Raw genomic sequence first — 27,492 nt, 5'->3', positions numbered from 1 at the left:
GGTTTTGGTGCATTACCCTCTCCAAATCCTCCAGAATCCTGGACAAAATCAAATCAAACCAAGACCCCATTTGTGCAATATGCAGTCTTTGTATTTTCATTGTAAATTCTTTCAGAGGAAACATTTGAAACACTTGATGTGTTATATGTGATGGGTATAATTTTGTAGTTTTTGGGTTGTTCTTGGACATATATTTTGGAAAAACACTGTGGGAGTCTGATACCATTTTCCTACTAGCATTAATCAGGAGAAATAGGCTTGAAAAGGTTTTGGCTTCAACTTCACATAACAACAGAAGCAGGAGGTGCTAATGATAAACAGCTGCTTGAATCTCACTAACCACACAGGGAAGGTATATTTTTAACAGTCAGGCTCATTTTCAACAGTTGATTTTTGCTGAAATGGGTTTTCGTGCTTGGGTGAGAAAGATAGAAGAGGCTTGTGTGTGCCAGAGAGCAGCTTGTCTCTCCATCTGTAATCAACAGTGTGACACTAATCCTCAGACTGTGTGTCGAGTAGGGAATCTCAGTCCCAAAAACTGAAGAGTACGAGCCACAGGCTCTCATTCGGCCCATCCAATCAGGCAGTGATTTATACCTGAATAGGATGGGACAACGGCTGAACTGAAGATGTTGTTCAGGCAGTGACTTCTCAGGGTATTAAGCAACATATTGCTTATTTCATTTCCATTTTGTGTTTTTGTAGCTCAGCTCTCATTTTTGGATTGTCAGTCACATATCTTATTTATACATTATTCATTGTTTTGTTTCTGTCATATAAGCTGTCACCAATAACAAACAAATTATGGTACAAAACAGGAAGAAAAATACACAACTAAAAGTTTCACTATTGATTTTCATGACTTGATAAATTGTTGGTTTGTTTCCCTCGCAGCTTGTGATTTACCATCCTTGCTACTCTAGAATTACTAGTGGATTTGTTTGGGTGTTTGTATGTTTGACACTTGTGCAAACTACCTTTGTGTAAATGTGTAGCTGTCTGTAAAGGAACAGCAACAGAACACTGATGCTTTGACTGTCACAATCAGCAGGGCTGACTGTGTGTAGACTGAAGGGTGGACCCAAATGCAGACGGAAACAAAATGTGAAACATGACTTAAATAACAAAAAACGAGCCGTTTGAGGCTGGCAAAATAACTGTAAACAAAAGGCAAAATGCAAGGCTAACAATGAACTAAACTGGGTGAGCTAAATTAACTAAAAACCTACAACAGGAACATGGACCTGACATGAGGAAACTTGACACAACTTCTTGGCTTGCAAACAAAGCAGACAATCTGACAATGACACACTGAAAACAGAGGACTTAAATGAGGTGATTAGGGGAAGTGCGAACACATGGAGGAACAGCTGACTGACATGAACCTAATGACAGGACAGGGGAAGTGAAACTAAATACAATGAACAAAGAACACACGACTCCTTCAAAATAAAACAGGAAACACTGAAACTAGACATGACAACACGAGCTTAACAGACCTAACACGTGATGAACGATACAAGAACTCAAACATAGAAACCAAGGAAACAATAAATAATAACTGCCTTTCCTTAGCTAAAGCTAAATAGGAATGACACAAACTAATCACAAATCTAAAATGAGACAAATACAAAATGAACTCAGAGCGCTGGGTCAGAGACCCAGCCTGTGACACTGACTTCATCTAATGCCATCAGCAGGTTGTATTTTTTTTTAGTTCAGTCTTTTGTGGGAAAATACTAAAAAAAAAATATAACAAGAAGATTAAAATTGGATTTCACATCTGCAAATATTTCTTCTCTCTGTAGACACCAAAACCATTCACAAATGCTCAGATGTCATCATCTTGCTAAGCCAAGACAATTTTTATGTTTTTTTGCCTTTAAAAAAAGTAAATCAATAAAGGCCATGGGCTGGGTTAAAATGACTTGGTTTTGTCAGATTTAAGTTGCAGTTATAGTTTGGGTGAAGAAAGATAGTAGATGAAGCGTGAATGGTGGAGACTAAATCAGATCTTCAAAAATTAGGAAAAAAGAAAAAGAAAAAAAATGTATGCAATGATACACTGAATACCCTCACTTGAATTAAAACCTTTACAATTAAAAAATAAATTAAAATAAATATATAAGGTCTTATTAAAATTAATCATGACCTCTTCAAATACAAATGTATAATTTTTCACTTCCTAATTCCTTTTGTTCTGGAAGACTGCATGCCAAAAACTCTATAATTAAAAACAGGATAAGTTTTACAACATTTGCTAAAATATATCATGCTTATAGTTTTTCTTCTGTGATCTAACATTTAATACATGTTCATAAATGCAAAACGTTGGACACAAGGAAGCTATTTTTAACCATAACCATTCAGGTTTACTAAGAGTCTGTTTTCTGTTAACCCACCAAACAACTGGTCTAATAGTTTAAACAGCATATCATAATCTCTAATAATACAAACAGAAAAGTAAATTATGAATAACTTAATAAAAAATCAATAAAATTCCAACTATAACTACGGCGACTCCTTTAGTCCTTGATATATAATTCATACCTCCCATGTTTTATTGCAGTTTCCTTTCCTTAATTCATTCCAAACAAATGACTGTTAAAAAAAATAAAATAAAAATAAAAGCTGACATTCAGTGAACATTACAAATACCAAAAGGGAAAACTGTAAGATCTGTGAAAGAAGGCTATTTATTCATTGACATGTAAATGTCACGGATAATTTCTTTAATTTCACCTGCAGCTTTATTCTGGCATTTAGACAATGGTGGCATTTGGAATCACTGATACTGAGTGGGTGACTGAAATGTTAATTATATTCAAGCTAAGCTGCTTTTCAGTTTGTGAGGAAAACATTTCAGTTACAAATCAAAATTAGAAGAAACAGTAATTGGTTATTAGCTGCGTAGTCTTTTCCACATCCAAACATTATGTTACTGAGAGACTTTTACCGCTTCAGCCGCTACTACTCCACTTCTTAATGTTAGACATCAAAGTTTAATGAAGTGTTGGGATTTTGTGCAAAAGCTGCCAGCTGCTGTTTCACTTCTCACCAGTTTGGGAATATATTTCTTTGTCTTGTTGGTTTAATTCCCCTACTTGGCTTTTTATTTTTGTGTTGCCCATTTCCCCCTATTTTAAATCATTTTTTCAGGTTTCAGGGTCTTTTTAACATAGAAATGACTCAGCAGTTTTAGTAATTATACTCACTTCAGGAATTTTTGATTAGCACACACACATCACATTACAGTCATGACTTTCTTTGCCCAACTTCAGTTTCTATCAACCATTGAAAGCCTTTCTCTAAAATTCTACTCCATGTTACATGATCAGTCACAACATTGCTGCAGTTAGCAGCACATTCATCCTGCCCGTCTCCAAATCTGCCACACCACAGAGATGCTCTGATGAATTCAGGTGCTAACTGGGTGAAGGCCCCTGAAGTACACTAAATGAACGGCCATATTCAGTTTGGCTTTGTGCCATAGTCTATTTTCTTGCTGGAAAAAGCCAAGAAATCTGAGGCCATATATGGATGTACATCTGAGCAGCAGGAGCAAGACCCAGCTAGATTGTGGCATTCAAAGTGATTACTGATTGCAATTACAAAGTGGCCCACAAAACCATCCCCCACACCATTACAGCAGAGGCGGCAAGTCTGCATTATTGATACCAATCAGGTTGGGACCAGATATTGGTTGCTGATTCTGGCTAATAATCTACACCCTCCAAAGATGTGCAGGATTATCAGACCTGGCATATTTTTCTTTTAATCTTTAACTTTTTTGGGTGTTTCTCTTTTATGGACTTTGCAACCTACATCTCTGTTCTCAGCTGACATCAGAGGAACTAAAGTATTTGTGTTGTTGTTAGCCAATCAACTCAACGCACTTGTGGTGTGTTGTGAAGAGTGAAAAATGAGGTGCCACATTGCATTGCTGATTGATTGGATGATGCTTATCAGGTGAATGTCTGTGTCAGGACTCTCCTTCCTCACATTTGACCTCCTGGAATCATATTTAATTGAGACCACCATATTTTCCTTAACCTAACAAACGAAAATAAATTTCTGAGTACATTTTCTGAGCAAAACCCAAGTAAATCAAAGTGCAAAACACAGAGATTTCAACTGGATTCCAACCACAGTTTCCTAACAAATATCTAACACTGCCATTCCTGGAGCCTTCTGATGAACACTTAGCAGCTCTTTGAAATGGGAGCATTACCTCACAGCTCAGTAAGTGTAAAGATGAACGCTTGAAAAAGCTGCCAATTGCTAAATTCCCAAGGATTTCCAAGCCATATTCCAAAGGAAAAATATGCATTTGCATTTGATTTCAAAAGACTTAACAGTCAAATCTAATGAAGAAAGTGGACAATTGTTAAATCTGATGTGGGTAAACAGTCGATTATCACATTCTGTTTTTTGCTCTTGTTTTTTAAGGTCTATTCTTTATGTGTTAAGGCAAAGAACATTTGTCATTGTTTCTGTTATTTCTGTGCACCTATGTCACTTTTTAAGCAGTGCCAGTTGGAATATTATATCATAAGGACATATAATTCCTAGCATTTTGACTGACAGCTGGTTGATTTGATTAGGTGGCTTCATCGTGGCTCATCAGCTCATCAGAGAATGAAGTCTGAGCAGTGTTTTAAATATTTTATCTCGTGCATTGTCTTTATTCTCTGATTTGTTTTAATAATTTAAATGCTGAAGGTGTGGGAGCAGCTTTGGAAAGGCTCCCCAGTGGAATGTTTTTAGGTTATGTTCTCCAGTTTTGTTGTTGTGTACCAGTAACATAAAAAAAATCACATTAATTTCTCACAGTTTAGTTCATAAGTTTGTTCACAGTTTGGGTTTTTTCTTTTGTTTTTGGTTTGATTCCCCGTCATCAGCACTTCCTGCTCCTGTTATTACAGCTTAAATGTAATTCATGGTTCTCCTGGCATGCTGTCTTCTGGGTCTCCTTTCTGATTAAATTTACAGGACCTTGTGCTGCTCAGCTCTTTCCCTGATGCACTTCTTATGTAGGTCAGGAAAGATCAATGCGAATTAGAATTTACTAACTTTTAGTACAGAGCGTACGTCATGTTTAATATTCTACTTTTTGATTTTTGCCATTCTTGAGGGTCAAAGAGATCACCTTCTTCCTCAGGATGACAGTGATGTGATCACATTTTCCTACATGTCACTGCTGATTTGCACAGGATTTACCATTTGTCAGTGCACACTGTAAAACATTTTTATCATCTATAGGGAGTGCAGAATTATTAGGCAAGTTGTATTTTTGAGGAATAATTTTATTATTGAACAACAACCATGTTCTCAGTGAACCCAAAAAACTCATTAATATCAAAGCTGAATGTTTTTGGAAGTAGTTTTTAGTTTGTTTTTAGTTTTAGCTATTTTAGGGGGATATCTGTGTGTGCAGGTGACTATTACTGTGCAGAATTATTAGGCAACTTAACAAAAAACAAATATATACCCATTTCAATTGTTTATTTTTACCAGTGAAACCAATATAACATATCCACATTCACAAATATACATTTCTGACATTCAAAAACAAAACAAAAATAAATCAGCAACCAATATAGCCACCTTTCTTTGCAAGGACACTCAAAAGCCTGCCATCCATGGATTCTGTCAGTGTTTTGATCTGTTCACCATCAACATTACGTGCAGCAGCAACCACAGCCTCCCAGACACTGTTCAGAGAGGTGTACTGTTTTCCCTCCTTGTAAATCTCACATTTGATGATGGACCACAGGTTCTCAATGGGGTTCAGATCAGGTGAACAAGGAGGCCATGTCATTAGTTTTTCTTCTTTTATAGCCTTTCTTGCCAGCCACGCTGTGGAGTACTTGGACGCATGTGATGGAGCATTGTCCTGCATGAAAATCATGTTTTTCTTGAAGGATGCAGACTTCTTCCTGTACCACTGCTTGAAGAAGGTGTCTTCCAGAAACTGGCAGTAGGACTGGGAGTTCAGCTTGACTCCATCCTCAACCCGAAAAGGCCCCACAAGCTCATCTTTGATGATACCAGCCCAAACCAGTACTCCACCTCCACCTTACTGGCGTCTGAGTCGGACTGGAGCTCTCTGCCCTTTACCAATCCAGCCACGGGCCCATCCATCTGGCCCATCAAGACTCACTCTCATTTCATCAGTCCATAAAACCTTAGAAAAACCAGTCTTGAGATATTTCTTGGCCCAGTCTTGACGTTTCAGCTTGTGTGTCTTGTTCAGTGGTGGTCGTCTTTCAGCCTTTCTTACCTTGGCCATGTCTCTGAGTATTGCACACCTTGTGCTTTTGGGCACTCCAGTGATGTTGCAGCTCTGAAATATGGCCAAACTGGTGGCAAGTGGCATCTTGGCAGCTGCACGCTTGACTTTTCTCAGTTCATGGGCAGTTATTTTGCGCCTTGGTTTTTCCACACGCTTCTTGCGACCCTGTTGACTATTTTGAATGAAACGCTTGATTGTTCGATGATCACGCTTCAGAAGCTTTGCAATTTTGAGACTGCTGCATCCCTCTGCAAGATATCTCACTATTTTTGACTTTTCTGAGCCTGTCAAGTCCTTCTTTTGACCCATTTTGCCAAAGGAAAGTACGTTGCCTAATAATTATGCACACCTGATATAGGGTGTTGATGTCATTAGACCACACCCCTTCTCATTACAGAGATGCACATCACCTAATATGCTTAATTGGTAGTAGGCTTTCGAGCCTATACAGCTTGGAGTAAGACAACATGCATGAAGAGGATGATGTGGACAAAATACTAATTTGCCTAATAATTCTGCACTCCCTGTATAGAAATCTACAGATTTTAGCCAGATATTTGTCTTTAAAACATTTAAATTTACAGATTCGTCAAAAGGTACGACAATGATGATTTTTGCTTTTTGCTCAGGCATAACTACTAAAAGATTGGGGTTTCTGAAAGTTTTTCTGGTAATAGGAATATTTCATTTACATTAATATGTTGATAAAACAGCATTTAGCTGAAATGTGTTCCTGATAACTGATTGTTCTCTGAGGATTGATCGTGTTTTTTAGAGGGGTTCACGGTTTCTTAAAGATTCCTGCTTTGATCAAATAGTAGGACCACATTTTTGAACTGTTGACTTGGTCGACTGACACATACATACACACATAATAATGGATTGTATTTATACAGCGCTTTTAAAGGCACCCAAAGCGCTTTACAATTGCACTATTCATTCACTCTCACATTCACATACTGGTGGAGGCAAACTACAGTTGTAGCCACAGCTGCCCTGGGGCAGACTGACAGAAGCGAGGCTGCTATATCTCGCCATCGGCCCCTCTGGCCAACACCAGTAGGCGGTAGGTGAAGTGTCTTGCACAAGGACACAGCAACCGAGACTGTCTGAGCAGCGGCTCGAACCGGCAACCTTCCGGTTACAAGACGAACTGCCAACTCTTGAGCCACGATCGCCCCAGCATTCATGGTTTTGCAGAAGAAGCACACTAATGACTGTGGTGCTCCAATATGTTTGCATGTATGAAGTAACGGTAAAACAACTGTTGGACTTCCTGTGATGAAATTTGGTTTTGATATTGTTTCCAGAGGATTAAAACCTTAGTGCTGGTAATGATAGTTGTCATGATAAATTTTACTGAATTTCGTGCTTTGGTTCCATTCCTCAATGGTTTGGCTCACAGGTGAGTCCAGATATATAATTTCAGGAAGATTGACCATTCTCCATTAGGTTTCCTGTTGTGGCCATCATTTTTGTTTTTTATTGAAAGAAAACTTCTACTGAATGGGATCAGACAGTCATTGTACCCAGAGGTATCACAAGTTTTGTAATTCTTTGACTGCTACAGCTAGATCAAAATTCTGACTGGTCACTCAAAACCACTGGAACAAGTTCATGGTGTCCAGAGAACGCATCCTAATGATATGGGTACTGTGTATGTTTCACCACTCTGAGGCTGGCATGTTGTGCTTAGCCTTACAGTTAAATTTTGTTTCAGTACTCTTTGTCTCCCGTGGTTCTTTTTAACCGACTTTTCAACTGAAACAATACAAATGTAAAGTACAGATTCTTGTTTTGTTTTTTTCTGAAACATCTACTAGATGGGTGGTAAAATAATGTTTAGATCAGAAATTCATTGCTACCATGAATTCTGATAACCTCTATAACTCTTAGAGTCTCTCTATAGTGCTGCCGTGTGGTCAAAGTTTTGACTCATGTACTTGGGCTCAAAATGTAATCCTCATTCCCCAATGCAGTAAGCAGTGTTTATTTTGGGGTCCTACTTTGGGTTTGCTTTTGGTGAGACTCAAACACTGATGTTAGTGGACGCATTTATGGAAGGCATTCCTCAAATCATTACAAAAGAGATACAAAAGGTGTACTGGTAACCTGTCCACATATCTTTGGTGATTTTTGTATCCGAGTGGTTAACATTTTGTTTAAATAGGATTTCTTACTTAAAAGTACTTCACACTTTTTTATGTTTTAGTCCAACATTAAAGAAAAGAGTCTGTGTTTCTAGGCTTAGATCTTTAATCTCTTTCATCTCTGTCGTCAGACTGCTTTGCTGGACTGATGTGGATTGAAGTGGACATCTGGCCTTATGTCCAGCGGCACGATTGTGATTTCACAGTGATGCGATCCCATCAAATCCTCCCTAATGAGCAGCACTCTAAAGGCTCAGTGATTGATTCTCATTTGAAACTGGGGTCGGGGGAAAAAGGGAATTAGAAACACTCCCTTGTGCTCTGTTTCTGCTTTCTGACCACATAACCAGGACGCTCCTTGCTGTCTTTTTCTCTGACCTTAGCTGTGACTCAGACCGTGTCATTTCCTGCTCGGCAGCAAAAAGAAATGGTGTGACTTCCTGTGTTAAAGTGTCACAGCCCGCCGGGTGACTGTTGTTTCCTTTGTCTAAATCTTTTCTCTTTGCATTTGATGGGAGTTGTGAGCTTGTTGTGACTCTTGTAACTTTAGTTTTTATTGCATTTTGAAAGCTATGTCACGTTAGAAAGGGATCCTTTTGAAGAAAAAAATGAAAAGCAGAAACACCCACAAGCAACATTCTTGACTTTTAACGAGTGTTTCAACTTAGTATGTTAGTCCCAAAAAACCTGGCACTTATTGGAGTTCTTGAAAGGTGGTGACGACTTCTGCCTCTGTATGGACTATTTTGCATTTAAAACCTTTTTTGGTGGAGGAGTATCTATGCTGGCCCCTGAGGACAAATCAAACAAGCATTTTTCAACTTCAACAAATTGTTTTCAAATATGTACAAGTTTGCTAAGTAATGCTCCCCATGAATTTTCAAATTTTGGAAGATGCACATATTTTCCATCAGAAAGGTCAGAGGGCCAGTGTCTGGCAGCCTCATCTCTGTCAGTGCGCCCCAGGGCAGCTGTGGCTACAATGTAGCTTGCCATCACCAGTGTGAGTAATGCGTGTGTGGATGACTGAATGTAGTGTAAAGCACTTTGGGGTCCTTAGGGACTAAGTAAAATGCTATACAAATACAGGCCATTTACCGTCATATAAGCACTTAACCCTTTAACTTATTTACAGTCCTTTTTTTGCAGGTAGACTTGATTAGACAGTGGTCTAGGCTATGAACTGGATTCAGGAGAGTCCAACATTTAGCCATATTTTCAACATGTTTTGCCCTGTCTGCTGTTGAGGCTACTTGCAATACCCTCAAGGTGTTTTTTACGGTAAGGAAAGGAGGATATAATATCAAGTTAGACGAAAGTAGGGGTGCTGAGAGTACCGCAGCACCCCATCACAACAAATAGATAACACAGCACTTCCTGCCAAATGGAAAACATAGATAAAGGTGTTAAAACATTTTATATGCTATTCACGTTATCAGTTATCACAGAAGTGTGTAAAGTTTAAATTTTTCTTCAAATCAAGCCTAGCGTCATGGTCAAATGACACAGGCTATCATAATAGTAAGGAAATTAAATATAGTTCAAACATCTGGTTAAATCTCTTTCCTCTGCAATGAGAAATTAATGAAGCCACTGAATCAGAAGCGCTTCCATTTCATATGAACAGGATTTTAATATTTTTGTTGCTCTGCTGGTGTGCAGTGGTGCATGTTTTATTTCTTAATAACTAGTCCTTATGAGGTATCTGGCAAGTCTCCTGCCCACTGTTATAAATTGGCTTATTATTAACTCCCCTGGTTGAACAGTGCTTAAACGACTGAGTCATAACCAGCTCAAATGCAGTAAATTAAAACGATCTTGCTCTAGATATCAATAGAAACTTTTTTTTTTCTTTTGCTTTAACACATTTAGTCATCAGCATTTAAATCACTGATGTGATCTGTGCTTGTTTGATCTGAATATGTTGAGGCCTAAAGCTTAGTCATTTGGCTTTATACCTCATTTTTTACCACTGACACGAGGGCTGTGTGTAGGCTTAATGAGCCAGTCATTTAGGGGATTGATTAATGACTGAATGTGAAGTTCAGTCACCCAACTAATTTGTCATTACACCAAAGAGTTGTCAAGTTTATCTGGAACTGTCCTGCTATTTAGGCCCAGCGGTTTACTAATGGTGAAATATATTTCCCTGGAGGGAACTGTAGGCTAGTTAAACAGAGAGGCATCAGGTAAAAGTGACAGAAAGTTAGTTACTAAAGTTTGGCTTATTGATTTGTCCCCATTACCAAAAGGCCAGAAGTTCAGACAACAGCAGCAAAGACAAGGTTAAAAAAAAGTATTTTGCATTAAAAAAGAAAAAGAAAACAAAATAAAACATCAGTTCTCAAATTTACAGCTTATTCACAGGTAACAATACAGATAAATGTTATTTTATATTCACTGTTACCTCTGGGAGATATCACATCGCAGAAAACCCTCCCCAAATTTGGAGCGATATTCCACCCTTTTCTGACTGACAACCATGGCCTCATATGTGGCAGTGGTAGTTCCCATACTAGTTATAACCATGTATAACTGTCGGACAATCTGAAGCCTGCAAATAATAACAGAGCACACAGTCTGATGCCAAAAACAGAGCTAACGCCACACACCTTTGAGATTGTGAGACCAAATCTTGGTCTTACTTGTCCAGATATAAATCCAGGAACACATTTTTTCAAAAGCTCAATTTTCTGTGACCTAAAATGCCATTTGCATGTAGACGATAGAGATGGACTGATCCGATATTATGTATCGGTATCGGTCCGATACTGACCCAAATTACTGGATCGGATATCGGCGAGAAATAAAAAATGTAATCCGATCCATTAAATATCAAAAAAGCACCTTACAAAACTTGCTACACGGCGTAACTCGGCTCATAACCGTAGCACGTTGCAGCAGTGTGCATCACGTGATAGAGCGGCTGTGTGTATTTGTAGCCTTGCTAGCAATCCGGCATTTCATCTCCGAGGAAGTTTTCCCAGAGAGAAGTAAAGCAAGTGTGTAAGTTCATTTCTGAATGTTTGTAAAGCATTCCCACGTTAAGCTTAACAACCGATATATGGAGCGACTGCCCCTCTCTCTCTCCTCTCCTGCTGCTACTTCAATCGCGAAACTGCTTAATGATCTTCTTTGTTTTTGGCCCACTTTGTGCCAGAAAGAGGAAACCAGCGGCTGAACAACAGCAGCACGTTTAAGCTTGATCAGCTGTTGTTAGAATTTATTTAATATTACTTTCTACACCAGGATCTTTTTCTACGTAGCTGACAGCTGGTAACTGTGCAGGGGCGGATCTAGCAAAGTTTAGCCAGGGGGGCTGATAGGGCATGAACAGGGAAAAGGGGGCACAAAGACATACTTTTCTTTCTTATTCTCATTTAAAACGTCTAGCTTCTAATAAATAATTATCCGAATCTTACACCCAAAGTTCTTATCTGATGTAAAGTGTATAGAAGTCCATTACTGTATATAGTAACAGTTAAGACTAATATATCCTAATAAGATATAGTACTTTTTCCTTTGGGAAAGTACCATCTGTGAATTCTGCAATTCTGTTGAAGAAAGATGTTGAATCTATTTAATTATTCTTGAAAAATAATTTATTTCTGTGCATTTCCCCACACTGCATCAAATTAAATTTCATTACATCGATTAAGCATCATGAGGTGGAGGGTGGTTCCCTATTTTTTTTTTTTGCTGGGAGTTTGCAACCCTATTAGTTAGCTTGCTTTTTTTTTTTTTTTTTTTTTTTTGCCTGTCCCGTTTGGCTCTTTTGCCATCAGAATTGTTGTCTAAAGGCAAAGAAAGATGCCCAACGGATTTACTTTACCAAATTGACCATCCCAGCCTTGCCGTAATGGTCCATTTGATTCACCTTTTATTGTTTATTTTATTTTCACTTACTGAATACGGGACAGACTTGACTGGGGAAAAGAAGGGGAGAAAGAAAGAGGGAAAGAGAAACAGCTGAGAAGAGGGACGGGGGAGAAGGGCAAAAGACAAAAACCAACAGAACGGGCAGAAAAAAAAAAGGGAAAAAAAAGCATATATCAATCACCTGGATCACCTGCTGAGAAAGAAAAAAGAAAACAAGCAGAAGAGAACAAGAGTAATAGAATAAACAACATCACATTAGTTAGGTTGCTTAATATTTCCACTAAGTACTCTTTAAAATACCAGAATAGGGAGGATGGAGTAGGTTTAAGTTTATTAGATTGATCAGTGTTGCTGAACTATGAAATATTTTGGGCGCAGTGTATTTTTTACATACAGGTATAACAGAATAGCTTTAGTGTTGTTGTTTATTTAAACTTGAGTATGAACTTATACAAAATGCAGCAAGATATTTAAAAAAACGTTTTATTGATTAAAAAACACTATATCGGATTCATATCGGTATCGGCAGATATCCAAATTTATGATATTGGTATCGGACATAAAAATATGGTATCGTGCCATCTCTAATAGACGAGAGGGCAAAATGCACAAAAACCCCCGGAGAATAGAGGCATCCTAATCCCATGACATGATAAAGACTTACAACACCAAGCCTCAAGCTCCAAAATATAGTTATATCCTTCATCTATCCAGAGGTCTGTATTAGGCCAGGTTGCATCCTTTGGCCAGCTGGGTCTGGCTCCTGAACTTTAAATTTGACATCTCTGATATGTAAGAACTTTAGAAGGTACTTGAAGGGATGAATGGATAATCATGCAGTTTTTAAATAATGCCAACGTTACTCAGAGTACAAAAGGATTTACTCTTATCACCTTCTCGCTCAGGTCCACTCGGCTGTTTTGCCCTGTAAAACCTTCAACCAACAGTACTGCCTGATCTTAGGAAGCCAGTTTGTGTGTAGGTGCTCAGACAGACAGAAAAGTCAGCAGAGCTTTATTAACCCTCGTTTCTCTTTGGGTCACTGAGTTTTATGTAGACTCCCCCAAGAACCCCTGTATGATTAAACTGGTTGGTTTACAGCACTGTGTTGGCTTCTGGAACAGATGCATCCTCTTGATGTTTTCCTTCTCTTTGATTTGACCCAGCTTGTACAAATAAATGAGGGGCAGTCATCCGCAGAGAGATGCACCAAGATCTGAGGCATCTGTTGAATGTCAATGAAGCAGTTTGACAAAAATGAAATAAAATCAAAGTGTTTGACTCCGTGCAGCCAATATGTAATGATAGAGACAGACAGCGTGTTAAATTGAGAGTTTAGTCAGGAGTGATAGATTTACAATGTAAACAGTTGTTTAAGGTGTAATGAGAAGATTAGCAGGAGAAACACATGAAGGGGATTTGCTCTGTTTCTGTCAGAGCTGGCAAGAAAACAAAGGACAAATAACAGCGAGAAGAGGCGTGCAGCCGTCACACTATTTAGATTATATTAAAGGCACCTGCTTAGTGAAAACATGGACACTGGCAATCAAGTGTTTGAAGGAGTGCATTTTCAGCCCATCATTTAAAATAAAAGGAGCCTGTTCTTAAGCCATAAACACTCTTTGAGACATTTCTTTCCAAGATGCTGTGTTTTCAACTCAAATGGCAACAGAAGCTCAGACACCATTGTTTTGTTCGGGATTTGAAATACAGTTCATTTCGTTTTACAAACCAGTTTTTCCTGTTGGCCTACATTCTAACAGAGTTAAGCTTAATTGCAATTTGTAGCCAGAGTGGGTGTTAATAGTTCTAAAGTTAGACATTTTGTTTTTATTGGAAATGTATTTGCTAAATATATTTAGAACAAAAACTTTAGTTTTTGAAAATGTGGCAGTGTCAAGAGGTTGGATACTTTTTATGAAAGTTAATACATTATGAAATGCAATTATTTTAATCAAGCTTATGAGAAAATCGTAATGGCAGCATTATCGTAGGGCTATTTCACACAGGCCTTAGAGATCAGTCAGCTTCAGGTCATAAGGGAAATGTGTATATACGGATGTGGCTGGCTCACTTAGTGAAATCAGTTGCAAAGAGGCTGCTACACCAAAAAAAAAACAAAACCCTGCTTTTAATTGCTTTAGTTGTGCGCACATTGCCTCCACTGCCCATAGTTTGCCCTGACTTAAATAGTGGATGAACGTCAGTGAAACTCATTAACTATGAGTCAGACCAACAATGGAGAAAGTTGGCCTGGTAAAAGTTGTGCCTTACTGCTGCACCCATTACTCTTCAAAAGGTGTGGAATTCTCATGATTTAAAACCATATTAGCATTAAAACATCCCGCTTTTACAGGAGTAGAGGATGAGGAGTAAATGTATCCACACCACCTCCTCTTGTACTGATTCACTGAGGCCCTTCACATTCTTATAGCCTTACAGGAAAGTTGAGGTCTGGTTGTATGAAGCAGTGCCTCTGGAGCATGGAGCTCTTTTGAAATAGCTTGTGGTGAACTTTGAATGACCAAAAAGATTTTTTTTTATATATCAGTCGAGAATAGGGGCAACTTCTTCTGCATATTATGCCAGCTGCTTATCTGTCTGTGGTCTTGTTTGAAATTCTTTGCACATTATTGGTTCTGCAATGTTTTAGCTGTCTAATGTAACATCAGCATTGTTGTTGCAGCATGCTGGAACTGTTCTGGAAATCCCAGGCCGCTAATTTGAGCTTGTTCTTCACTTTAATATGTGCAGCAGGGGTGGTTTAAAAGAGTTTGAGTCCAGCCTACTCCACATTAATTTCTGTAACACCATTCTGATAAAAGAGAAATGGATAAGTAAAACATCGGCCAAAATTGTTCGCCTTTGCTGTCATGCATTCATCCATGCACGGTCTCTGTTAGTTACTAGCCTATTTAATGACCAGCCTTAGAGCACTGATCATTGATCTTAGATGATTGAAAATGATTATTCATAACTAATTAATGTGATTTTTAGGTGTGTGATATACAAAAATAGTACAAGGAAAGTTAGTATTTGTAACATCACTATCAAGTCTGTGATGTCCCCAAAGCATACAAACAATGTCATTAGAAAATGAAAAATAAAGATACTTCCCAAATCTGGGAAATTATTTTGTTATAGCAGCTGAAATGATTATAAAATAATAACAATGATGGTAATAATATCTGCCAGATGCTTCTCTGCCAGACAGATGTATTACAGAGCATGTGGGTAGCTTAGCTGATTCAGACTGTTAGAGACAGTGCATCAGAAATGGATGACCCCATTTGTAGCCAACCACAAAGCACCTACCTGATCAGTTCACTCAGTGTCACCTACTCCGATGCTGCTCCCACAGCAGACGGCAGCAGAGTGATAAAAATCTCTATCATGTTGTTGCTTAGATTGCAGTTTTAAAAAATAATTTATTATTATTATTATTATTATTATTATTATTATTATTATTATTATTCAGTTCAGTTTTATTTGTAGACTGCCAAATAACAATAACAGAAGCCTCAAGAAGTAGTCTTGCCCATCACTAGTTCTCCAACCATAACCACTGCAGAACTGTTAGAAGTATTTCTGTAGGTCCTATGAACTGTATGATCTGTCTGAGAAACAGCCTTTGTGAAATCGTGTCCTATGATGATTGTACTGAAAGTCTGCACTGTGCGACATCAGCTGGTATATTCATAACATTTCTCTTACTCTTAAGCTTTCAGTGCAGCTTTTATATATAAAAGCTAATTGTAAATCAACATTAGTGGGTCCCTCAAGAATTGAAAATTATGTGGCAAAAAAGGTGATTATTAGAACCCGGATATCCGAAAACACACAAAGACATTTATTGTTTCTTTATTTTTGATGTGATATACTTAAAGTGCACAATGAAAGCCATTATTTCTTAATTTCTGCTCTTCAGGTTTCAAGTCAGCCTCAGTTCCCTGTGACTCAAGATCAGGCTCCTCGATCATGATCCTGTAGAACTAGATAACATTATTACTTTGCTTTGGCATCCCCAAAGAATGCAAAGAGTAATTTCTAAGAAAAAAACGTCCCTCTGCTTCTTAGAAATACTATTTAAAATCACCAATATTCAAAAATATGCCACACTTTACTATTCCACTCTTGGAAAGCCTTCAAACAACCTTAAAAGACGTTTAAGGATTCTGTGAATTGGGAAAACATGGCTGGTTTATCACAACAGTAAAGAACTTTAAAGTTGACACTGAGATCCAAACGTATCATTTGTGAAATCATCCCCTGGTGCAGATGCAAGATTTATGTCTGCAGTCACAGAGAAAAGACAGAAACAGATACTGTAACGTGTACTGTAATTTAGTTTCTTGCTTCTGGAGGCAAATCTCAGCAAGCATGCGATGCATAGAGAAGGCATCTCTTCTGTCTGTGTTCAGTAACAAACAAAGTATTTTAGGACTATATGTGGCTTTGAGAGAGGGATTAATTGAAGAAGTCATTTAAACTTTGGTCACCAGGCATGAGACTTTAAATATATTTTTGGAAGTGAATGCATCACATTTACAGAGAGAAGCCAGAGGTCTGGCATCAGTTTGAAGCTACACTTCACTTATTAGTTCTTCTAAGCCTGTGCTTTGATCCATTTTTTTCTACATCAGCTCTTTTTAATTTTGAACCTTACACAGGAGGTTTGGCACCAGAAAGCTTTAATTTACATTTTAAAGGCTGACCTTTATGTTGTACTGTTGAAGTTCTGTGTTACAACCGAAATTAGCTGTGATGTGACAAAATTAGAACAAAGCTATTAAATGACTAACTAACGGGTTTGGCCTCTGCTCTTCTTCTTTTACTTAGTGGACGTGATATTATTTAATCGGTGGTTGACGTCAGATATGAGTTTATTAAATTCAGTTTCATTTTAGGATATCTTTCCAACAGTTGTTCAGGGTTCATGGATAGTTTCCTTAAAGGCTTTCAGTGCTTCTTCTTGAAATTTTGACACAACACAAAAGCTGGCCAAAGAATCCCAGCTATTCCAAAATTACAAGCCAAGCAATGGTTCAGTCAAGAACAACAATTTGTATAACAGTCTAATATTATTATCTAGTGGTGGACCTCGATTTTTTTTCTACTATTCTATTATTACTCTTCTACTATATCTAGATGATATCCTGGTGGCTCTTTTGACTGGCTCCCGGAAAGCATCCGGGCATTTTCCGATGCTATGCTCTGCATTAGCTTGTGCTGCCGTACTGGCCCACCTATCGCCGTCTGCTGGAGTGCACGCCAGCAGTGCCATTTGGTGGCTATTTCTGAGTTTACGATGGACATTCAGCACGTGGTTGGTAAGTCCAACCATGTGGCTGACTGTTTGTCCCACGCACTAGTTTCTCCTATTTATGTTGGCATAGACTATTACGCCATGACTGCTGACCAGAGTGGTAACTTGGACATCCTTGCCCTTAAGCCTGCTCAGACAGGCCTCATCCTGGAGGACAGACCAGTGCAGGATGGTGGTCCTCCCCTGGTCTGTGATATTTCCACCAGTCGCCCACGCCCGGTGCTTCCCGTTTCATGGTGTCGTCGCATTTTTGACTCATGCATGCTCTGTCACATCCAGGGGTCCGGGCCTCTGTTAAACTGGTCAGCTCCAAGTTTTTTGGCCAGGCCTTCACAAAACTGTGAAGGAATGGGCCCTAGCCCTGATACCTTTGTCCCAAAGACTTTAGAAACTTATAAGTTTGTTTTGTCAGGCAATGCTCATAGTACACCACTGCGTCTGCTGTATGACAGCCCGTTTAGAGTCCTCGAATCGGGCCGGACTTTGGAGGTTGTAGGGAGACTGTGTGTGTTGATAGACTTAAACCTGCAGATGTTCTTGGGGACAATCAAGTAGGGTCGGCCCAGCCCCCCCCCCCCACCACGGCCGCCTGTCTTCCAAGGGGTTAACTAACTCTGGTTTTCCCCCTAGGAGCCCTCAACCGATGGAGTTTCAGTTTTCTTCAGTCTTTACTTTTTCTGCCCACACCCCCTAATTCTCAGGATAGAGCTTTCTCTACCAGTTTTCTCCCTCCCAAGTTCAGCCTTTCCGCCCGTTTGCTTAAGCCCAGGGTCCTGGACTAAAAGGAGACACTACTACGCGTTCGAGGAAGGGGGGACCACCAGGAGGCTCCAGTCACACTGGATGCAAATGGGTTAGCTTTTGGTGCTTTGAATGCTCAGTTCTGTGAAGCGGAGATTAAAGTTGGAGTAAAATATTATATTATTATAATATTAGGATCTCTTGTGTTGTCTTTACATACTTCCACAATCTGTTAGTTATCTTATCCTCGCCGCTTGCGAAAGCTGTAAATACTAGAGTCCTTATATACCATCCAATGTAAGGTTAATACCACAGCAGCCCAAAGTAACAATATTGGCAATTACCAGAATCATTTTTGATGTTTCTGTAATGGTTAATCCACCAGTAGTCAATTTAGTTCAGTTCAATTCTTTTCAGTTTTATTTATATAGCACCAATCCCAACAGTCACCTCAATGCATTTCATATTGTAAGGTAAAGAGAAAGCCATGATTGTTGGCTAGCTGTTGTTAGCATAATAACTTTGAACTCCTCCCTCTCATCCAAGAATGGTCCCTTCTGGCTAAAAAAACCCCCAAACCACTAACCTTGAGGCTTTGAAATGCCAAAGTTCATGGCTGACATCTACATCTACTTTTTAAAACTAGATTTGGTTATATCTACTCATTAATTATTTCCTTTATTTCAAAAAAAGTAACCATTCAGTATTTTTTTAAGCTATGAATCAAACAGGCATACCCTCAGATTCAGTGCATGACAATGACTTGGACTGCAGTCTGGATGTTTTGCTCCTAGTACAAGCAGCAGGGGGCCTTTCACATGTCTGTGCCCAGAGGCCAGTTAATACATAACAGATGAATATTAACCTTTTCAGCTAACTCTGGCAGTTCTTTGCAATTCTTTCAGTCCTCTGATGACCAATGAATGTGACTGACTAAACTAACACAAACACACAGCCCTCACCTGTCTCTTTTTTGTATACATATAAACATGAAAAAGATGCTTTGTTGAGTCCTTTTGTGAGTTTAGTTTGCTGAGCACTGTCTCGCAGTGTTGTGTTTCTTGTGGTGAGTATGATTCGGCACAGTCACTGATCTTGTCAGCCGAGAGAAAGAGCAGGAGGGAGCTGAATTCCCTCTAGCAACTTGCTCAGTGAATTAGCTCGCTGGGGTGCGTGTGTTTGTGTGTGAATGTGTTTCTTTGTATGTGCTTATTCCCACATGGATTTGTGTGAGTACATGTGCAAGTGCATTTAGATTCACATTGGTGTGTGTTTGTGTTACCATTCTTGTGTTGTTGTTGGTGGTGTGTGTGTGTGTGTGTGTGTGTGTGTGTGTGTGTGTGTGTGTGTGTGTGTGTGTGTCTGTTTGATGAAATGTCCTTTGAGGCTTATTTAACTGACCTACATATCAGAGCTGTGAAATGGAGAGGTCACAGTTGCATGTGCATGGTAGTGTTCAGACACTATGACACAGCTGGTGTGACATCTTCCCACCTGTGAACCACACAGTCTGACTTTGTGCACCATTATACAGAAACTAGAAACTTTCTTCCAAGATGGCACCTATCCATTTCAATTTAGGTTCTTGCAGTAGGTGGACATCTGGAACTAAAAATACAACAAAATAACAATAAAAAAAAGGACTATATTGTATAGTGCAGAATTGTGAAGCGCTATACAAATACAGGCCATTTAATATTTACCATTCTGGTTTTTACACATTGTCAAGATTGTAACTGAACTAAGAGAAGCTGTTGCTGATTTTGCTTTCACTGTCTAACACACTAGGTCCCATCAAAACTAGACAGTATAATCAGATTAAGATGTACCAATTTTTCCACTATTACGTACTTCGTTCGACTTGACTTAAGTCAGATTTTAGGATTTTCCATTACGTGATAGTATCTGCTCGGTTGGGGTTGAAAATGTGACATCAAGGAGACTACATCCCACAAAACGGCTAATGAGAGCGACTCCTTCACAAAAATCCATCCAAGCACATTGAGGTGGTATTCAATTATAATACCACCTCAATGTGCTTGGGGTGATTAGAGCATGGAAAATGAATAAAACTGAGTAGAGTAGAATAGAGTCGAGTCGAGCCAATCCAAGTAGGTACTATAGGAAAAGAGGCTATAGTGTCTACTCAGCTTGTTCAGCTCCAGCCTTTGTTAATGGGACATAAGCATGCATGCTGATATAAACTACTGATGCTATCAATAGCATCTAGGGGCGATCGTGGTTCAAGAGTTGGGAGGTCGCCTTGTAATTGGAAAGGTTGCCGGTTCGAGCCCCGGCTTGGACAGTCTTGGTCGTTGTGTGATTTTTATGTTTAGGTTTCATTGGGCAAGCACTGCTTGGCTTGCATGCCCAGTTTTTGAATATCTACATAATAAAGATATAAAAAGTGAGACATCTGACATTGTGGAATTTCAGATGTAACTGTTTTTGATAACTTAAAATATAAGTTATCAAAAACAGCATCCTCACAGTCAATAAAATCATTACTTTGCATTTGTATGTTTAAAGTAACTGCTAAAGTTTTTGCAGTTACCTTCCTAGAGATTATGGATATTGCATTTTATACAGCATCTGAAACTTAACTACTACTTAACCTAAGTTCCTTTTTTCCTGGTCTTATCAAATCCTGGTGATAAGAAATACAAAATCCAGTACTAGTTTTTAAATGCCCAAACTTTGTAGGCTCTCAGACTTTTACTTTGTCCACATGGGCTAAATGAGCAGCGATATTAACAGCCTGAAGGTGTAACTTCACTGAGAGCTGCCCAGTATTGCGCCCATCTGCTGCTCTACCAACCAGGCCAGACGTTTCTGCCTGCTGCAGGGCACCTCGACACTTAGGATTCAGTCTTTTGATTAAATTTTTGAGGCAAAAATTTTGATACTCAAAATGAGACAAAGTAACAATATTTTTTTTTTTAAAATCAAAACCAGATATTTAAAAGTGCACACTTTTTAAACTGCTGCTGTTTTAACTGGATATTATTGTTGGTAATGCAAGCAGCATGAGGTCAGTTACTGTTTCACTAGTTTGATTCAGTATTGTTAGTTTTATTTATCTCAAATTAAAAATAAATATTTTATCAGAGTATCACAGGAATGTTTAACACTTTTCAACTTTGTTTATTTATCGTTATTATTAACATTGTTGTTGTTGTTGGTGGAATTATTCATGAATTGTCATATATGTATGTATATGTGTGTTTGACTGTTCTGCAGATTATCTGAGGCTCTACTTTTGGGAGTAATCTGATCTCATTTATATTCTATGCTGCTTTCCAGGAACAGGGATTAAGGATAACATTGTGACACAGGTTGATTTGACAGTGACCTGATTACTTTTAGGTGTGTGTGAAAATGGGTAACGTGATTTTCATAGAAATGAAGGCATTGTACCGAGGACCTGTCCTGGGGCAACCATATCACCTCAGTTGCACGGAAGGCCCAACAGCGCCTCTACTACCTGAGGAGACTGCGGAGCGCACACATTCCCAGATCTCTGATGTTGAACTTCTACAACTGTGCCATCAGCAGCGTTCTGACGTATGGATTTCTAGTGTGGTTCCCCAGCTGCACCAAGGCCGATCAGCAAGCACTCCAGCGGGTGGTGAAAGAAGCTGGCAGAATTATTGGAACAAGTCTGCCAGAGATCAGTAATATCTTCCCCACTCGCTGTCTGAGGAGGGTGCACAGTATCCTGCGGGACCAACATCACCCTGCGCGCCACCTTTTCCATCTGCTGCCCTCAGGGAGAAGGTACAGGTCTATACAGGCCAGAACATCCAGACTGGCCAACAACCTGTATCCACAGGCTGTGAGGCTCCTGAACTCTCTGCCCCCCTCTCACGGACAATAACCATATCCAACTTCTTAATAGCAATGAACTGGTCTGCATTGGTGCATCATATCTTTATTCTCTTCCCCCTCCTGCCCCCCCCCCCCCTCTTTCTTAAATAGATAACTATCATATCTGATATCATATCTCACAGTACAATAATATTGAATGGGTTGCATTGTTGTATTTTGTCATGTTTCTCAGGTCTTTGTCTGAATTTCTACGAACATTATTGCTAAGGATTGTCTTATTGCATTGGAGTCACACTGGGTTAAATATGTACACTTGGGTTTTAAGGGGTATTTATTATTTTCTTCTTTTTTTGGGTTGTATGGAAGCCCCAAACGCAATTTCATTGTTCTTGACAATGACAATAAATAAATAAATACTAAATAAATACTAAATAAATACTAATTGTAGTTGTTGAGTAAAAAAGTATTTTTCACAAACTTCAGCTTCACATTTTCAGAACAACAATGTTTAGGGTTCAGTTAAATGTAATTTTACTTATATGGCACCAAAATAAAATAAAGAAAAATTCCCCTCAAGGTGCTTTATGATATAAGGTAAAGACCCTACAATAACATTTCATATTGTTGCAGGATGAAGTGTTCCTGATTTAATCCTGTGTTTAGTGGGGCATTCTAGTAATCTGTCTGTGTTTACAGCAGATTGGATAGTTATTATGGGCAAACACCAATGGTTGACTTAAACTGGGGTTTTAGAGTAATCAGCGTCAAATAACATGGTTTTCCTGCTTTAACCTGATTGCTTGCTGTAATCTGTTGAGTATGACGTGAATTAAAACAAAGTTTATTGATATGGCTTGCAGATTTAATTATCTCATTACTTGCCATTGTAGTGTCAAATACAGTATATACTAAATTTTCTCTATCAAACGTTCTTTCACTTGTCAGAAGAGCTCCCCCTTCAAAAATCCTCTCATCATGTGTGAAAAATGTTGAACTTATTTTAGTCTTTTGATTCGTTTTTAAACTATTGTAACATCACTTATATTGTTAAAAAAGTTACAGTTGGAGGTGGTTGGATTCAGGACACAGAGGTTTCAGTTATGTAACTGCAGCTATACCATAGCCTTTTTTTTAAACATTCATTCTTGAATAATCAGGCCCCATCTTATCTTACAGACATTAAATTCAAATATAAATTTTTGCTAAATTTTCATTTCTGTTTGTTAACTACTTGTACTGTTACTTGGGTTAACTTTTAAATCATAACTTTTAGTTAAATATTCACTATGTTTTTAGCTGACCTTGTTTTTAATTAGCCAATGTTAAGGTTCACATAATTGAGGAAGGAGAGTACAAACAACCAGGTCCAGAAGATCTTGGTCAAACAATTGATTTTAATGAATACACACGTGGGAAGACCACTGTACGCAGACAGCACTTGATCTTCGACTTAATCAAAGCATACACAGATTTTTATAGCATCAGGGTTTGAATTAACGACGCCCCTTCATACGTCACAGACAGAATATATACATACGTCAAATTAAAACCATAATGACTTTTAACACAGTTTAAAGGAACGTTGTCTTCTATCTTCATGGCCGGTACTTCCTGTCACTGCCGGATGCTCTCTTGTCATCTTGACACCTCAGCAGCAGTTCTGCGACAAACTGCTCTTTTGCAACCCCAAGCAAAACATGATTAAACTTCCACCTATAAATGATTCTCTCTAACTGAGTGTGTGTGTGTGTCGTCCTCAAATGCTCTCTCAATTCACCCGTTGCACTTCTGACCTTTTACCAGACCAGAGGCTCATCCTTATGTGTAATAACCTAACTGAAACTACATGTACTATGTTGAATAAATGTTTTAATCAAGAACCTCTACTAAAAGTTTAGTAAAAGAATATAAAAGTATAACAGACAATTTGGATAACCTAGTAATTCAAATAGCCTCGTCTAACCTGCTCAGAATGACTTTCGGTTTCAGTTCTGCAAAGCCTTCTGCAACTTCCTGTCAACTGCAACTTAGTCTTTCTGAAAGACACACACACTGTTTAAACCTCTGAATACAATATCAATGCTGCAGATTATATTATTAATGCAATGGTAATGATGATGATTATTTAACAATAGCAGTAAAATAATTTCCCTGCTCCACACCACATATTTAGCCTTCTATGCTTTGTTCCTCCATGAAATCTGTTTGCGAATCATTAAAGGTCACAGTTACTGACTAGCTAGTTAAAGGAATAAAAGAGTCAGATATTTATCTGAGCATTTGAGTGAAGATATAAAATAAGATTAAATATTCGATTCAGGTAGTAGAATGGTCATGCTGCTCCATAATATGACATAGCTTTATCAATCAGTCGGTGTATCTTATGTAAGATGTACTTCAGTCCAAAAAAAAACCTCCATATACTCTACTCTTTCTTTAAGCATGTTAATTTAACATTTGTCCATTGGTATATTTCTTTGTTTTCCCACAGGTCCTGTGAGTATAACTGTGTGACTGTAAAATGGCGCTGCCAGCTAAGCACATATGATCTGACATGGAGGCCATCATTGCAGTCAACTCCACACAGGACGAGCTCCCACCCGACGATGACCCCCTTAACAATGCTTTCCTCGAATACGACCCTAACACTGGTGTCGCTCCCTCAGCTCTTCCTACACTGGCATTTGAAGGAGTGAATTTCTTAGAGGACCCCATCAGCCTACCAAGTGTACAGGTATTGGTCTCACTTCCATTAATTTTTCCATTATGAGGAAAAACATGAATAATTTATCCACTTCTAGTGCCTCAAATCTGCCTGGCAGGCCAACAGTGTAATAACTCACTGGAAATGATGGGCTATCACAATAAAAAAATATAGCATGTATTCTCATATACTTTATGAATTTGCCTAAATGATTTTTCCACCTTGCTATACATAAAGCTATAGAATAGAATAGAATTCAACTTTATTGTCAGTGCACATGTCACAAGTACAGGCAACGAAATGCAGTTTGCATCCATCCAGAAAGTGCTTTAGCCATGATATTACAAAATATATATTAGCAATTATATAGACATATTACAGAAATGGGTCTGTGTGTATATATATATATATATATATATATATTAGGGGTGCAACGATACACAAAATTCACGGTTCGGTTCGGTTCGATACTTTGGTGTCACGGTTCGATATTTTTTCGATACAAAAAAAATGTTCATGCATTTTTAATTTGTCATTTATTAAAATTATAAATATATATTTTAACTCAAAAGTACAGTTTTTAAATTTAACCCTAACCCTAACCCTTGTGCGCGTTTTTTATTTTGACAGCGAATGCGCACCTGCGGACCACTTATGTGCAGCCCTGGTTATTTAGCTCATCATATCGCAGCCACAGAAATTATTTTGTCCATGAAACCATAAAGCTGCACTTTCTTTTTGCCTTATAGTCTGATTTGTCATAACTTCTCCGTTTTGTGGTAAGCTTTTATTTGGCTGTCACTTCTTCACCCTGACCTGTCTTATTTGGCTCAGCAGAACTGAAATGCTTTTACACGCGCACTCACATAAGCTCAGCGATTCTCTGTGCGATCAACCTCTCACATGTTTAAGCTTGCTGCGGGAGATTTCACTTGTCATGTTTGCATAGTAAGCTAACGATTAATAAGACGATGTCAGAGGAATTGGTGCACAAATTATCATCACTCACAGATCAGTGCTGTCGCTCTCTATACACAGTTCGCACGATTGCAAAGTGAAAGCAAAAAAACAAGCGCAAATTCAAACGCGACTTCAATATGTCACATATTGACAGTGGCTCACCGATGCCAATGACATAATTACCCAGCTACATTTCTGAAAGAATGCAAAAGCATTGACATATATTTTTCCTACAATAGCCCGACGGGCAGGGAAGAGATAGATTTTGGTAGCCCGACTGAAAAAATCGCTAGCTCCAGGATGTCGGGCTAGCGATATTGCAAGCCCTGTATCTGATTGAGGAATCACTCATCTTTGGAAAAGAGAGTTTATTACAGAGAAATGTCTCTTTCCAAAATAAAAGCTATACTATCCGCTTCTTCTGGGCTATATTCTCAGCAGCATAAGGAGAATCATGTGCTAACAGCTGTCTAAATGACTCGGCTAAAGTTAGTAGCATGCTTGTTGTTTTTGTCTTTGCACTAGGATGATGTCGGTGTAAATGTGCAGTCATATTCGTTGTGTTCCCACTAGTGCTTTCAGGTTAATCTCGTTGAAATGACCTTAACGCCACAACACGGCAAATCTCCGTTAACGAGCTACCGCCGATCGCTCCGTGCATGGGGCTAGACGGCCAACACGTTAACGAGCTAACTGCGCTAACACACTAGTTCACACCAATGTAATTGAGCATTGCATGGCACATCCAACATACTGTTTTACTTTAGTCCATGACTCGCTTACCTTCAGGGTCATACGTCACATGAAAACCAAAATAATTCCAAACGCCAGATCTGAATGAGGGTCAATTTGCCTGTTGCAAGGAGAGCTTAACTTCTGTCTCGCTAGCTTGCCCTGTGCTCTTCCTTCTGACTATGCTGTCTGTGTGGAGCGCTCAGTGGATCTGCGCTCGACAGTGCAGCCTAGGCGGAGTAGTCGAACACAGATTCACTGAGCGCTCCACACAGACAGCATCGTCAGAAGGAAAATTGATAAAATAAATTACAAATGTTGTATTGTTCGATACATATGCGTACCGAACCGAAAGCACTGTATCGAACGGTTCAATATCGATACGAATATCGTTGCACCCCTAATATATATATATATATATATATATATAAACACCCAGCACGCCCCTGAGGGCGGTATATCCTTCAAGCTCGGGTCCTCTACCAGAGGCCTGGGAGCTTGAGGGTCCTGCGCAGTATCTTAGCTGTTCCCAGGACTGCGCTCTTCTGGACAGAGATCTCCGATGTTATTCCCGGGATCTGCTGGAGCCACTCGCCTAGCTTGGGAGTCACCGCACCTAGTGCTCCGATTACCACGGGGACCACTGTTACCTTCACCCTCCACATCCTCTCGAGCTCTTCTCTGAGCCCTTGGTATTTCTCCAGCTTCTCGTGTTCCTTCTTCCTGATATTGCTGTCATTCGGAACCGCTACATCGATCACTACGGCCGTCTTCTTCTGTTTGTCTACCACCACTATGTCCGGTTGGTTAGCCACCACCATTTTGTCCATCTGTATCTGGAAGTCCCACAGGATCTTAGCTCGGTCATTCTCCACCA

General features: G+C 39.0%; 1 protein-coding gene across 1 annotated transcript in view; it reads left to right on the top strand.

Annotated features, from left to right (window-relative positions):
• Positions 1 to 27,492, top strand: part of npy2rl (neuropeptide Y receptor Y2, like) — a gene marked incomplete at its 3' end in the record, with an annotated part of 84,552 nt that overhangs the window by 15,841 nt on the left and 41,219 nt on the right. Inside the window, exon 2 of the mRNA XM_080898774.1 lies at positions 24,711 to 24,953. Within this exon, the coding sequence (XP_080754900.1) occupies positions 24,774 to 24,953 (180 nt within the window). The 5' untranslated portion in view covers positions 24,711 to 24,773. The remainder of the gene's footprint in view (positions 1 to 24,710; positions 24,954 to 27,492) is intronic.

Source organism: Rhamphochromis sp. 'chilingali', assembly GCF_963969265.1.
Source record: "Rhamphochromis sp. 'chilingali' genome assembly, chromosome: 1".
NCBI classification, from domain to species: domain Eukaryota; kingdom Metazoa; phylum Chordata; class Actinopteri; order Cichliformes; family Cichlidae; genus Rhamphochromis; species Rhamphochromis sp. 'chilingali'.
Note: the sequence above shows the minus strand (reverse complement) of the source record. Positions and strands in the feature narration are given on the sequence as shown.